General features: G+C 38.9%; 1 protein-coding gene across 1 annotated transcript; it reads right to left on the bottom strand.

Annotated features, from left to right (window-relative positions):
* Window positions 1–6,616: 6,616 nt before the first annotated feature.
* On the bottom strand, window positions 6,617–15,562 carry ADAT2 (adenosine deaminase tRNA specific 2). Its single transcript, XM_088522774.1, has 6 exons — window positions 15,486–15,562; window positions 15,167–15,271; window positions 9,316–9,466; window positions 8,649–8,755; window positions 6,822–6,894; window positions 6,617–6,711 (listed from the first exon to the last, which is right to left on the bottom strand). The coding sequence occupies exons 1-6, from the start codon at window positions 15,552–15,554 to the stop codon at window positions 6,635–6,637; spliced, it is 582 nt and encodes a 193-aa protein (XP_088378900.1). The 5' UTR covers window positions 15,555–15,562; the 3' UTR covers window positions 6,617–6,634.
* Window positions 15,563–15,603: the final 41 nt, after the last annotated feature.

The raw sequence follows: 15,603 nt of genomic DNA, 5'->3' as shown, positions 1-15,603 counted from the left end.
TGAAGATTAGAAAAACAAAACCATTCACTATATGGAAATGTGAAATCCCTGAGGTCACAAAAATCAGAGGCCAAACAGTTCCTCCCATCTGACTTAATTTATTAACTTCAGCAACTGTCCCAGCTTTGTCTAAGGACACTAGCAGCCCACACGAGCATCCCACACATCTGGAGACGGCAAGCGTTGTCCTAGCTGGGGTCACCAAGCTGCTCTGCAGCTGGAAACAGAGAAGAGCCCAAGTCACTCCTCTTGTCCCCTCGCTATGCAGACAGTAGCCTCCTCTGAGAGGAGCAGGATTAATTTTACCACTCTAATCATTCAGGCCTTTGGAGTCCTTTATTTTAGTTTATCCTTCCTTTTTTTTTTTTTTTTTTTTTCATCACTCAGATTTTTTGGAAGACAAAAGTAAGGCACTCGTGCAAGGCATCTCTATGGAAACACAGGCTCACTTGTACTTGACTGCCAAGTGACTACCTAACTGAAGTTTTACATCCCTCTGGATCACTGTTGGCCATCTGCTATCCTGAAAACTTCTTTGAATTCTTTATGTCCCTGAAAAGTTCATTTTTAGAAAGGAGGGAGGAGGCAAGGGGAGAATCCAGCATTCTTGGCTCACACAAAGCTATTGTGGAAAAGATAAACTCAGTTTGGGGCAGTCCCTTAAAGACACAAAGCTCCATGCTCTGTGAGGTCATTTCAGAGAAAAATATCCCATTTCTAGATACACTTAATGATAAGAGGGTATATTGGCAGTCTCAAGGCAAAACAAACAAACAGCTATTTTTAGTACTCAGCACTAAATATCTTCTTTCCCCTTCTCCCATTTGGTGTCAAATGCATTTTCTTCTAAAATGTAACAGTTACTGCCTACACTAGAGTTGTTGGCTGCAGGCTCCCCAGTCTTGCTCCAAATAAAGCACAGAAATAGATTTCCTGCCAAGCACCGGGGAAGTTTGAAGACTTCATTTTTTTTAAATATAATCTTTTTATCAGTGCCCTAAGCCTGCCAAAGGTAATTATGGGCCTTGGCACATTTACATTAATGCAAAGGACATACAGACATTTCAAAAGCTTAATGGTGAAACTCCATAAATGCACGTATTGAAAAATAAATTAATTGAATTAAATTGTCATGTAAAGATATCACTTAATTTCAAAGAGCGGAAGGCACTTTTAACGGTAGTGGAATGGATCAGTGAGCATTTCAAAACTCAAGGTTATAATTTAAATTCAAGCTCTCCTCTCATGTGCCAGTCACAGGACATTTATTATAGCCTTGGATTGTCAGTTGTAATCTGTTTAGCAGAGACAAAGCCATGCTGTTTGCTTCCTTGCCCTCCTAGCTGGTTCAATATATTTTGATGTCAGACTCTATTGACAAGGAAACCAAATACTGAAATAAAATTATGTCTGTCTGTGATGAACTGGCAAAAATGCAGTCCAAGGTAAATGTTATGCTCAAGTCTAGCTATTTATCAAGTAGCAAGGAAAAAGCATTTAAGCTTCTTTAAATACATCATTTGGATATATTTACTGCTTCTCTTGAGGCCTGCTACATGGCAATACAGATAAAAATACACGAAAATAAGTAAAAGCATTGTGAAAATGAATGGCAACATTTCTAAGCTCCGAGTTTTCCAGGCAGTAGTAACAATTAAAAGTTGTTGCACTTCACCTTCCTTTCGTATTAGATCTAAAACCTGATAGAGAGGTGCTCAGCAGGCAGAAGCAGCAATTCTGCTGCGATGTGGAGGCTGCCAGCTCTTTTTTCCTGGGGTACCTCCTGTTTGCTCTCTTGCAAGATTCTATTTATTTGCTACACTTCTAAACCAAGCCTATTTCTTTCTAACTAAATAAGAGTTCCAAGATCCGTCTAATTCTTTTCTGACCTGGACTACTGAAGCTGACATTTGATTAGTCCAAGCTGTGCCTGCTATGCCCCTGGCCTCCTTCAATCCCATGCGCCAGGGTTTGCTGCAGAGAAGCTGCTCTAAGCTTGCACCCAGGCTCTACTGTCCAGGATCACAGCAGTGCCAGTACTGTGGGCCTTGCTACAACCTGTGCTGACAAAATCAAAAAATTACTGTCTAAATTTAACTGTGTTGGGTGTTCTGCCTGCTTGATGCTTTTGTGTGAAAGAGTTTCTGATTAGAGGAAACTAGGAATGGAGGGACCAAGACTCTGGGCTGGAACAAGCCATCTCTGAGTCCATGTCCATCCTTGAGGTGTCTCAAATTGGACAGAAGTGCTCACTGAAAATAAGAGGGATGACTGTCCCTACTGAAAAATTTTCTCTCTCCACTGATTCTGGTTATGGTTCGGAAGAGCCACATCGAGAGTGAGACTGGAGATCCCATGACACGAGGACATCTGCCCACATACCTTGGCCACTAAAGGTAAGTGCAGCAGTTGCTGTGGGTGCTGCTGCCAGAGGCACTGCTGCTCTTGTGAGGAAGAGGCAGGTCGAGGCAAAGGAGGTGAAGGACGTACGTGGGCCAGGGACAAGATGTCATGCTAGGGCACTGATTGCTGGCTTAGACTTCACACATGAGTTAATTTATTTTATTGGAATATCTGTGGAGTATAGTAATAAGAAAAACAACTGGAGTTGTTCTTACTCATGTAAGTAGTAGAGCTCTTAAGAACAGGCTAAATTTTTGCCTTTACCGTAGCCTTTTAGCAGGCCATTCCCTAAGCTAAGTAGTATATTAAAAAAAAAAATCATCCAAATGTGCCTTTCAGTATTAGGGGCTGTTCTTTTGTTCATGCATTACACAAAATGGTAAACAGAAGTATTCCTTATGCCCTTTCTGTAATACACTAGTTTTCAGCTCTCTATAGTCTTCCTTTTCCTCACGTTTTCTTTTCCTTCCATTTCTAAGATGCACATTATTACTCTTGATCACTCTTCAGAGAAACTTTTTGACCTTCTCCCTTTCTGTCCTCGAGCTTTGAGAGAGACTTAGGTTGGTTTTCTAAGCGACATACCACTGCTTCCCACTACAAAATACTTCTGTTATTTTGTTCTGCTTTCCCTTTCTCCTGTTCATCAATAGTTAAGGCTCACTTAAATATGTTCACTGAATTGCTTTGTTAGAAACGACCAGTTTGCAGAAAATCATAGGGCCCCTCGTTCTTTAGAAAATATGAAATTTACTGATCATAAATAGCTTAAACTATTCCTTACAAATGTAAAGCTTAAGATTGCTTTTTGCCTTTATCACTATTTTATCTGACCTCTACACCTAATTTGCTAGCTCCCACTGAAAGACTGCCTCTTCAGAATTTTTTTCTGCTGTTCTGCAGCTTTGGATATTATATCAGTATCATGTATTTTCCTCAGCAGTAACAACAATATTAAAACAAATTGGTCCGGCTACCAGTTTGAGATAATATTTTGCCTTTTGAAAAACAGACATTTTATTACTCTCACTGTTTTTCTAAGATAGTTTAAAGATTAGAATCATTTTCTCTCCTATCCTTGACTGGTCATGTTGCTTTAATATCTATCTCTGTTAAAGGGATTTTCAGAGCTTTTTGGAAACTACCACTAATTATGTCAGCTGTTTCCTCTCCACCACTATATTACTATGTCTTTCAAAATATTCTGGTGATTTAATTTTCTTTCAAATTCTCTGCTTTAATTTTGAGTTTGTTTCATGGTGGTAGCTTCTTCTAAGGACAAATGGATTGATTCTAACTTTTATTTGGACCACGGCCTGGAACTTTCATGCTTAATCATCAAAACTTAATCTTAAAACTTTCCTTGGAAGAGTCTGTACATGGTACCTATTTGTTTTTCCATGATATCAGGCATGAAACCCTAATTACAATAGGCAGCATATGAGGCACCAAAGGAAAATGTTGGATCTGGCTTCTCTACTATTTGCTAACCAATGAGACGAAGCTGTTGTAAGTTACAAATCATCCTTAATCAATATTTGTAATCAATATCCCAAGCTAGATGTGGAAGCTTCTGTAATTTTCTGCCTGGAATAATGTGAATACCACATGTATTTTGCTTCTCCAGAGAAAAAATCAGGGCATTTCACATCATTCATGAGGACTTCACAGATGTCTTGAAAGGCAACTCTAAGATTCTGAAAGAAAATTGTAAGGCCGGAGACATGATAACAGAGCATTTAATTCCCTTTCTTGTCTCCTCAGCTGCAGAATGGGACAATCCACCCCAGGAACTCCTGAGAGGCAGATTCAGAGATGATTTTTCTACTCTTTCTCCTAGAGGTGGGTACTAATCAGATGAAAAAATTCCAAGTTCTGTCCACCATGTGAAGCTCAGCCATGTAACAGGCTCATCATGACTTGTAAAAAAAAAGATCTCCCTCTTAATGAAGCTCTAATGAAAAATTCTTACTGGCTTATCTCTTATTTCCAGTTCAGGAGTCCAGGTATGGGCTTCTATTACCCAGCTATAGCTTTAACATCTGAAATGTCTTCCGCTCTCAAAGGTCTGTTCTCCTATATCCAACTCACTGAATTTCAGAATTGAGAGGGATTTTCCAAGTTAACCGGCTGCACCACTGGTGTTGGCAACAGGGTTTCAGTTCCCATGACCATGGAACCCTGTTCAAAGACCAGCAACAAATGGGGAATGATGGGAGCCACCTCAATAAGCAGAGCACATGTGTCTTTGCCAGCAGTTGGCCAGTCTGGCTAAGAGGGCTTTGAACTAGACAAGAGGGGGAAGGAGAGAATTACAGTGACTGGATAGCCAATGTAACATGGCCCACGTCAGGATGCCTCCAGCAGGTGCATAAGAACGAGGGCCTGTGATCCTGAGGTTACTTCCAGCTGTCTGGAGGCCTCATGGACTTCCGCATCCTGATAAGGTGGCCTGCAGCAAACATCCACAACAGTGTCTCCCATGTTAGACTGGCCTTTAAACCTTATCCACAAGCTCTTAACTCCCTCTTCATCTATCCCTACACAGAGCTCCATGCATTCCAGTTACACTCTCACATAAAGAGCTACTCCCCCACCTCGCCTTCTCAGACAGTCTCCTTAAAAGCAGTAGCCATCCATGAGGATGGGGCCAAACTCTTTTCAGTGGTGCCCAGTGGTAGAACAAGAGGCAATGGCCACAAACTAAAGCGCAGCAAGCTCCTCCTGAATTTGAGGAAAAACTTCATGACTGTGAGAGTGACAGAGCACTGGAAGAGAGGTTTTAGAGTCTCCTTCTCTAGAAATATTCAAAACTCACCTGGACGTGATCCTATGCAGCATGCTCTAAGTGACCGTGCACAAGGGTTGGACTAGATGATCTCCAAGTCTCTTCCAACCTTAATCATCCTATGATTCTGTGATCTGTTTATACAGAGCTACTTTGCTTTGCCAAACAAATAACCTAACCACAGGTGTGACCCTTTCTTTTGACTGAAGTCACTGCAGTCATTATAAAAGGTCTTTTCCTACATAACTTTTGTCATCTTAGGTGTTTATTCCATGAGCCTTTGCAATTCTGAAGCTGATGGAATCTACAAACACATAGCTCTTTCCCTTGTCGAAAGGAAAAACAGGTCTAAACTAGGTAAAGATCTATCATGGTAAAAATGTTTCTTTCCCTTCTCAATTTGTAAACAGTAAATTTATAAAAAATAAATTCAAATAAATAAAAGAGGAAACATCAAGAAAATCACATTCTTAAATCTCTTTAAAAAGGTTTGCAATGTATTTGTGTGGAATATGTAAAGTTTAAGTGCATTTATTCTTTTTAACCACAGAATTCTAACCACTTATTTCTCATTTCTACAATAAGAAAACAGTAAGGCATTTCTCAAATTTCTGAATATCAACTAATTGAACAACAAAAGGTTTCATCAAGACAGATATCCACTAAAAGGAATGTAATCAGATTGAACTGGGTTTGTGTTCTTAATTCATTAGTGGAACTGTAAGGCCCTCTTCTGGATTATAAATTATTGCACGTCTAAACAAAGTACATGGAAACGACAAGCTAATAATGCTTTGAAAGGACACATTATCTCAAAGCTATTTTTTCATACTACTAACAATTCAATTTCCTTATTTTTACATGTATCTGATCGCACATTTCAATTACCGTGACTTAGTGACTAAAAATGAATCCACTTAGTAGCAGATTTTTAACCAGAAAGTGTTTAATATGCTAAAATTCACAAGAATGGACATTCTAAAGAAAGAGATCACAGTCTCAACAACTTTATATGAAAATGCTGCACAGTCAAAAGTGATGCTTATGGTAACTAACACTTGCAAATTTAAATAAAAAAGCAGTTCTGCATACATATGTATGCAACTTGCACAAGTTATTTTTGAAAGTTTGGCTTACACTAGAGAAGAGAGTAAAAAGCAATGATGAACTACTATAATGGTCTTACTTCCAAACTTCAAGAACTATACAGTTCCTTAAATGTCTTTTGATTCCTAAATATTCAAACAAGGACTGTGATGAGCTTATGATGTGATCTTCCAAGAGATTTACTTATGCACCTAAGCAAATATTTGCTGTTGAAAAGCAAGGTGCTTTTTACTAAGTATCCCTTTAATAAAAATGTCATAGAGAACATATTTAATATAATTTAATTTAAAGAAAAAATCCAAAATAGGAGGACAGTGAAGAAATCTTTACATATTGTTATTCTGTAGGTTTCTGTATTCCATCAGTGCCGGACAAATCACGGTGTTTTTTTTTCCGTACTTTTGATTTTGGTGCTGCCAAGAAAACAGAAACAAAACATCAGAAATTAATTACAATAACATCAATGCCAGCATTCTTTTCAGTTAGGTCAGGATCAAAATAAATCCATAAACATGAAACCTACCATTGGGATTTTCTTGTCTGTAGAAAGCTCGTAACAATTCCACAGCTTCTTTCGCACGATAGCCAGAAAAGCACTGTTCAAATTAGAACAAAAGCATCATAAAAGAATCTGAAAATAACATATTGTAAGCTTAACAGTGAAGCTTTACATACGAAATGGTTATAAAAACTGCACTGTCTATTCTGCTCATTTAACATGGACCTCTAACTATCTGGGGTCAGAAAATCTCCTTTCCAGGTTGAAGCGGACCTAATAGATTTGAAAAACAAAATGTCGAGGCTTAGGAGAATAAATAATGTCTAGTTACTCAAACTTAAAGTAAAACGAACTTTTCTAGTAACTTAAGTAGAAAGTTTATGCAATCTCTAATTTCTTTCTTACTGATGTATTTCCAACTTATTCCATATGAATGAGAAGCATTGGAAATGCAAGAGACAGACATTTGGGTATTTGTAGATAAGATTCCTATCAGAAAAAAATCCTCTTCAGAGCTATTCTTTATTCCTAACAGTCACATCTCAGGTCTTTTAGACCCTTCTGAAATATTTCTCCAGGCCACGAACATTAATGACAAAGCATTTAATGCCACTGGCACTAAAAGAACATGCACCTGCTTTAGAAGGTAATGAATTATACTACATACATCCCCATGCCATTGTCTAGATGAATAAAGGAAGGGTATGTAGTAAAATGACTCTTTTTCTTTCTTTGATTAGGGAAATTAAATACCACCTGCCAATGTTGTTATCAAAAGAACATTCCTTCAGTTCTGACTATCTAAATTCAGTCTCACAAATAACCTCCCTGAAAGATGCTCAATTTGTATACACTAGACTGCCAGATAGTGAAGTCATTCTGACAGAAATGCTTTCTGAGACTCAAGAAACCTTTAGTGTTTATTCACATGTACTGAAATGTATTACTTACTTTTTATATTCATTAAACCAAAAATGTTAAATCTGGAAAGAACTCTAAGGAGTATCTAATCAGTCTTCTTCTACAGGTGGCCATCTACAAGGTGGGATAATCTACGACTATGTATAATGTGCTAAATATGCTATAATAATCTCTACCCATATGTACGTGTGCTTATGGTTTTTATATGTGTGTGTGTGTGTATATAGTTTCATAATGCTATAAAGTCTGTGCTTGAGGTACTGATGTGCACCTACTATGCCTCCACTGATTGTCTAGCTTTTTTTCAGAAACACTGAATCACATTCAATTAGAGAGCTGCCTCTCATTTTGCCCAGGCACTCTGTTCTAGTGTGTCCATATCCTTATTGTTCAGCAAGTTTCCTGATGTCCAAACTAAATCTCTTTCTGCTACTTTTGCAGTCCAAATATATTTTGAGCTACATGAAGTAGGTAATCTAAGCTAATGAATTTTACCTTGTATATGGATAAACTCAGAAAATCAGCTAAGAAACAATAACTTACTAAGTTAATGTTATTTGATCTTTATTGATTATGTCTGTACATTCTGCAGTTCAAAATATTTTCCCATATGCTTTCTCCTGTAGCTTACACTTACTATTTTGAGTACTGAGCATCTTTTAGACATATTTATTTTTACATCAACCCCTGAATTCTTTCCTCTTTGATACATCCTTTTAAATATTTATTAGGCTTTTCCTCAATCTTCTTTACTTTAAAGAAGCTTGGTTTTGCTTCAGTTTGGTTTTTACATTCTTTTCTTGTTAAATCAAGTTTACAGGACTATTGATCATCCTTCATGTGGGTCCTCTTAAACAGATACATGACATTCTCCAAATCTGGCAACCAGACTACACGTAGCACCCCAACTGAAAACATTGCATAACTTACTTCAAATGGTTCTCCTGTGTCTACCAAGTCACCAGAAGCAATGTTCACGATGGAGCCACAGCCTCCAAATCGCTCATTTTTACAGCCGTATATTACTCGTGGAATTTATAAGAACAAGTTAAGGAATTAAGTTAAAATGAAAAGAAAGCACGGGAAGTAGAGTAGCCTGATTTTAGCGGTCACTAACCTCACTAAAATGTGCTTTTGCTTTTTAAGCTAAACTAGTCTGTACTACAGATTCCTCCTTTCTAAAATTACAACTCATTTCTGAACAATACAGGATGTACCACTGAAGAAGCACATCCAGCCTTCCTCAGAAGAGGAGCATAAATCCTAACGCAGGAAGCCATATTGTATGAATTCTTGAACTATTTTGTTTATACAAAACTGAACACTGGACCAATATAAGATGATTTTACATAGTAATATATTTCTGAAATGTATTTTCACATCCCTATCAGAAACCATTGTTTGTCATAACGATACCTTTTTGCCTTTCATTCTTATATCTTTCATTATTTGCCACGCAGTAAATAGTGGCACACACAGACAGCAAGATGGTCCTTATTGTGGCTTTGCCCAAGTGTCAAACACTTCTCCATTGGCTCATTCCTAAGCGAGCAGCACTCTGACATAGTTCCACAGACAGCATGAATAAAAAGGATACTCATCAGGCGCAAGGCAGACGCACACATGATACAAGGCTCTACGGTTACATACAGTACTAACTTTGGAAATACCTCCTGATAAACTTCATTGTTTTGTTCACACCATTCAAGGACTCGATCAATTGCCACCATTTCTGCATGTCGAGTAGCCTAGGAAACAAAAAACAACCATTTATTAAGATTTGCATTATTTGTCACTTTAACAGCCTCATTTATACACATAGAAATGAAATAAAATGCCATGCTTTAAAATTACTTCCCTTTTAATTCACAGGTACAGTGGCCTGACATCTAATCTATCAGCAATCCAATTATTCTCACTTTTGTTAGAGTAACAATGTCATGTTTTCTGGAGAGGTCTCTTTCTGTCTCACCTCTCTGCTGGTTCAAGGCACAGAAATGGCTTAATGAAAACACACTTCCAGTCTCATGCAGGCCAAATTGCAGAAGTATTGAATCCTAATAACTAAATATTCACCTTCAGTCTCTTATAAAGCATGCACAAAATCCAGAAGCTCAAGCCAATTTCTTCTACCTGCTTCTAGGCAGAGGAGTCAGCTCAGAGGTCTCCTTTCTGCCAGGCCTGCATAATCAGACAAGACATGTGGGCTCTCACTGAGGTGTAAGGGCTACACAAGCCCCACTGGAAGCACCAATCGAGTCCTCAGTTTGCCTTCAAGAGTGGGACAGATGAGTTGCTCTGGCAGTAGTAAGACACTGGTCCCTTTGCTGCCATTCTTTTCCTCTAAAAATGTTAGTGTGTGCCCAGAGTGAAAATACTGTGAATTAGGCCCTAATTTCAGCCTGTTTCTGTAATTACTTCATCTACCACACAGGCAAGGTATTTTTAATTTGTGCATGTGCATTATGTTTAATGCTGCCTGAGAACAGGTACATTCACAGTAAGTCACTCATGTAATAGGCAGGGACTGCGGCATACAGCAAAAAAAATAAAAGGTCTTTATAAAAGATTTCTCTTTGTTGTTAGGACAACTGAGTGACTAGTATCTCATGGACCATAGTGGTAAGTGTAACACAAAAACCTGAACAGAAGAGAGTAATTGTTGACTTTATTTGCAGGGAGAAAAAAAATTATCATTCCTATGCTCTGTAATGTCTGCAGCAATATGTTTTGCTTATCAAAAGTCACAGCAAAAATACCACAAAACACTACTCATGAAAGGTCTCTCCAGTCATCGAGCCTAGTGCTTATTTCAATTAAGGCTGTATTTTCCTTCTTTTAATCCTTTCTGAAAAAAGAATAGTTTGATTGGCATCGGACCGAGACTTCAGCAAGCCAAATGGTACTTCTATCTCTGCTACGTGTATCTTTGTGTGACCTTAGATAACTTATTCTCAATCCGTGAATTTATGAAGTCATGGTTCTGTGCAGATCTGCGGTGGTAACTGTGAGATGCTCTACAATGTATGGCAAAGGACCCATGTATAAGTTAGTGATAAGCTTAATATTATTAAAATAAACACACGATTTTAAAGCTCCTACAGAGATGCACGTTGCCTATACCTGTATTAGCAAACGCTACAGTGTAATAGGGGTGTTTCTGTACAGCAAAATAGTGCTGAGGACTTGACACCAATTCAGGGGAGTTCAGCCTGGACTGGCTCTTGTTCATTCATGTGGGCTGAATTGCCATTAGTAGCTGGAGTTTGTCATGTGCTCTCTGCATGCATCTTTTCAGTATAGTTTCATCTGAAATGAAGACAGCTTGGCAGCTCTGAGGCACAAACCAAAGCACACAGAGACAATCAAGAAATTCATTCCAAGAGTACACTTATGATCTGAACTCACACAATAATGAAACCCTTCAAAATGAAAATGTGGGTCTGAATCAATACACAAACATCTTTTCTCCAGACATAGTGAAGAAATGCTGTCATACAGGTTTTCTAATCAAATAAATGAGATCCCATCAGCTGAAGTGTTAGCAAATACACCTTACAAACCCACAAGGTGCAATGCTCCCCAGCAGAACAATCCTCTTGAACTACTATGTAAATAGCAAGTATAAATTGTGGCTATTCTAATTTTGTGCTCCCCAAAACAGAGGAAACAAACATTATATTAACTTTTTAACTTTTCAATTCCGAATATGAACTGAAATCATATAAGCAATAAGCCTTTGTTTCTGGAAGAAAAAAAAGTCTCTAACTATGACATTGTCTTATACTGAACATACAACGTAGCTTTAATGCTTCTGCTGACCTTGAGAATACAAGTTAGAACAGCCATGCATCTACCGTAAATTTTGCTGGCTTGTACAGCAATGGCACAGAAAAGTAGACCAAAAAAAAAAAAGATAATTACAGCATAGAGTAGATTCCAGTGCATCTACGTCTTAAATAATGCATACTGTATTATTTCTCATCAGAAATAGTCATTCACTTTTTAAGTTAAGGCAGTGAAAACTATGGCAGAGGTTTATAAAAATGTGAAAAATATAGAAAAAAAAAACTCAAACAGTAAACTGTGATTTATTATTTTTTATAACAAGTAGACATGCAATGAAATTATCAGGCAGCAAATTTAAAGTAAACAAAAGGAAGTGCTCTTTCACAAAGCACATAATTAAATTGTAGAACTCATTGTCATAGAATACTATGGAAGCCAAAACCATAAATGAGTTCAAAAAAAGGCTTAGACAAATTCATGGAGGATATGGGCACAGACAGCTCTCAAAAACTATGATCCCAGTGCAGTCTCAGGCTTTGGAAGGCCCTAATCTGCGCACTCACTAAAGTGGAAAGGATAAGCAAGGGAAAGGTTTACTTTACCCTTTTCTTGTGTGCCAAACTCCTTCCTTAAGGATGGTCACTCTTAGAGACAAAATAGGAGGGAAGACTGAACCAGGTAGTTAGTTTTTACAATATTATTTTCGATTGAGCTAGGACTAGACTCTCATTTTTATTTGACTTCCTGGGAGTGTAAAATAACATTGGAAAAGATAATTTTCATTTTGGGCCACTGACTCGATTTATATCCTTCTGTAAGTCTGTTTTTTTGTCGTTGTTTGTTTTTTTTTGTTTGTTTTTATTTTGTTTTGTTTTGTTTTGTTTTGTCCAGCCCTATATATTATTTTGAAGTCAAGGAAACTAAAGCACATAAGAGTAGCAAGACAAAAAAAAAAAACATTCTTAGAAAGTGGCAAATCATATTTCAAGAATAAATTATTTGAAGCTGATGTCATGGACAAAAAAAAATGTCACAGGGCTTTGACATTATTAAAATAGTGCCCCAAACTCTGCTAAAGAATTTATAGACAAATAAAGACACCATCTCTCACCAAAAAAGTTTACTTTCTAAATCTTAGAGAAGAATTAACAAGGAGAGGGAGTTAAAGCTCAAAGCTCTATATTATCTTGTGGCATCATTAGTAATTTATGAATGGGAACAATAATTCATTTTCAGTTATCACATCTTGTGCTTACAAGATGCTGTGGGCAAAGACAAAAGCTACAGTGACCCAAGAGGAGATAACAAAGATGAGAAGCTTGCATGTACCAACAGGGTACCTAAAACAGAAAGCATTTTAGTGGGAAGTGTATGATTGCATCATACATGAGAATAAAGATGCCAAAGAATTCTAGTTGGGAAAGATCACTTATATTACCATGAAGAAAACGTTAAGGTTGGTGTTAGGAAAGAATGTGAGCAAGAAAGCATGGGAGCTGCCAGAGGGAACACAGTATTGATACAGCTACCATCAGGCTATTTAAAATGAACGTCTTGCGCAGATATTTGTTGCGTTGTTGCCCAATGAATGCAAGCAGTGACAGGCCTAACTGTTGTGAAATGCTAATGCTAGATCCATATTCCTAAGAAAAAGCTATAAAACAAATGCAGCTGTACGGACATACACTTCCTTCAAATTTGTCTAGAAGAATTTTGAAAATTATTCCCACAGAATGAGTAGCAGTCTCTCTGATGCTAATGTATTTTTCTATGGACATGTGGAGCAGCAAAAGTATGCAGGCAGCCAAGAGACAGACTGAAAAATCTGAAAACTTTCAACAAGTAAATTTTTTCACCAGAATGAATAGTTCAGGAACAAGACAAAAGAAGGCAGAAGGAGGACACTCCCTGCTCCTAAATCCATTCTATCAGATCATACAGGAGACACAGAATTTATTTGACAGACATAAAGCCTGGTGGCAATCTGAATCCTGAACAAAGGCAGGGGAGAATCTAGGGGAAGACTACAAACCTAACTGAATAAATAGATTTTTTTTTGAAGTGGGAATTTTGATAGGAGAGAAAGCCCAACATTACAAGGCTATAATTTGGAGATCAGAAAAGAAAGGCTATAGGAAGAATCACCAAAAGTCAAGCTGAGTTAGTCCTTGCAAAATAAACTATATAAACAGTGAAAACACAACACCATGAGGAAAAAAATATATGAAAAGACAGTACAGCTATTGAGATTAGGCTTGCATATAATTATAGTACAGCTCAAAAAAAATAGTATTTTGCTTTTTCAATAAGGGTGACCTTTTCAGTAAGTTGGGAAGGTGGAATAAAAGTGTGGAAGCCAAAATTATATCACATGAGACACAAACAGAATTAAGATATTAAAACGCTGAAATCAGGTGGGAGGGGAGAAAAGGGCAAAAACAAGGCGACAGATCACATCCATCATAAAATACTGAAGAGCTGGCATGTGAAGCTGCCGATCCCATAGCAAAGCTTTTAATACATGAAGGGAGAGCACCACATGACTGAAACCTGTCAGAGCAGAGTCACTCTAAGAACAGAAGGAAATAGGATCTGATGTCTACAGATCCAAGCTAGTCTTGGTAGCAAAACAGGCAACAGGACAAACTGTGAAGGTGAAATAAAGGCAAGTATTTAAAAGGGAAATGAAATAAAACACAACATGGATTTACATAAGTAATAATTTTCTTGAACAGATTTTTTTTTAAGGCAAGAGAAACACCACTGATTTCTCTATCCAGGCTTTTGCAATGCATCCAGCATAACACTCTGCTGGAAGTTTTTACTCAGCCTGAGGAAAACAGCATAATATATGAAAAGTGGACAAACAAAGGAGAGAAGTTGTATTGAAAGAGGATATGTTGGTCTGCAGGGAACTTGCTAGTGTTAATGTTCCAAGACCCATTTTGTACCACTAGAAGAGAAAGTGTCAGAATATCAGTCAAGAAGCAGCTGGTCTTAATGACAAAATTAAAATAAATAAATAAATAAGATAAAACAGCATTGAAGACACAGGCAGGTTAAGAAGAGATAGAATTATTTCCAGGGAGAGAGGAAAATATTCTTGTTATCAAACAAGTCATAGGATAAAGTCCAGCTGGAATACAACACACAGTTCTAGATAACTGCTCTCAAGAAAGATGAATTAACTCTTACTGCAAAGGATGTAGAGAATTACTAGAATGATCAGAAAGAGAGAAGGATATTATCAGTTTACTGTTCTCACATTTTCTGAAATCACGCTAGGTGGATTTAAGTACATCCCTCCAGGAAACCCTAACATAAAAGAGGCCGGAAGCTTTCATAGTACTTTTAACATATTACTCTGATTTTGTCACCGGCCTCTTCAGTTATTTTCTGCCCATTTATCAGCACAAGATTCCTACAACGCAGCACTAACATCCCTGGCACGGCTTTCTCGAGAAGCGCTCCCTTCCCGCGCCGCTCCACCGATCTGGCTCCGAACGCGCGGTGGGCGCTTCGCGTAGCTCCCACGCGGGAGGCGCGGGGACGGCGCTCTCCCCTTCGCGTAGCTCCCACGCGGGAGGTGCGGGGACGGCGCTCTCCCCTTCGCAGAATTCCCACGCGGGAGGCGCGGGGACGGCGCTCTCCCCACTCACGTTCTTGGTCTCGTTCACCTCGTTCCGGCCCTGGCCCAGCACCTCTCCGTCGCGGACCAGGAGGCAGCCCACGGGCACCTCGCCGTGCTCCAGCGCTTCCCGGGCCTGCGCGACACAAGCACGCGGATCAATGAGCACATAAATATATAAAGGCGCATATAAATAAATAGCTGCTCTCACCCAGACCCTCCAAGGGCCCGGCCACGGCGCCAACGGCCCGAGCCAACCCTTACCAGCCTCCCCCCACAACCAAGGCCGCGGCGGGGAGAGTCCATCGCTGCTGTCCCCGTCCCCGTCCCGTCCCTGTCCCCGCGCTGACCACGTCGAGGGCTCGGTCCATCCAGGCCAGCGTGGCCTGCTCGTCCTCCGTGGGCCGCTTGCCCTCCATGGCCGGCACCCCCGATGACAGGGCCGCGTTTCCGGCGGGCCGGTGAGCC

The sequence above is a fragment of the Tinamus guttatus genome, unplaced genomic scaffold, assembly GCF_059628265.1.
Source record: "Tinamus guttatus ecotype Peru unplaced genomic scaffold, ASM5962826v1 Tinamus_guttatus_pri_ptg000164l, whole genome shotgun sequence".
NCBI lineage: Eukaryota > Metazoa > Chordata > Aves > Tinamiformes > Tinamidae > Tinamus > Tinamus guttatus.
Note: the sequence above shows the minus strand (reverse complement) of the source record. Positions and strands in the feature narration are given on the sequence as shown.

Bases quoted from the DNA above. Each gene is read 5' to 3' on its own strand.
- ADAT2 (XM_088522774.1), bottom strand. From the start codon at position 15,554: ATGGAGGGCAAGCGGCCCACGGAGGACGAGCAGGCCACGCTGGCCTGG. The intron at 15,272-15,485 runs GTCAGCGCGGGG...TGTGTCGCGCAG, and splicing joins TGGACCGAGCCCTCGACGTG to GCCCGGGAAGCGCTGGAGCA. The intron at 9,467-15,166 runs GTGAGTGGGGAG...TTTGTTTCCTAG, and splicing joins AGGTGAACGAGACCAAGAAC to GCTACTCGACATGCAGAAAT.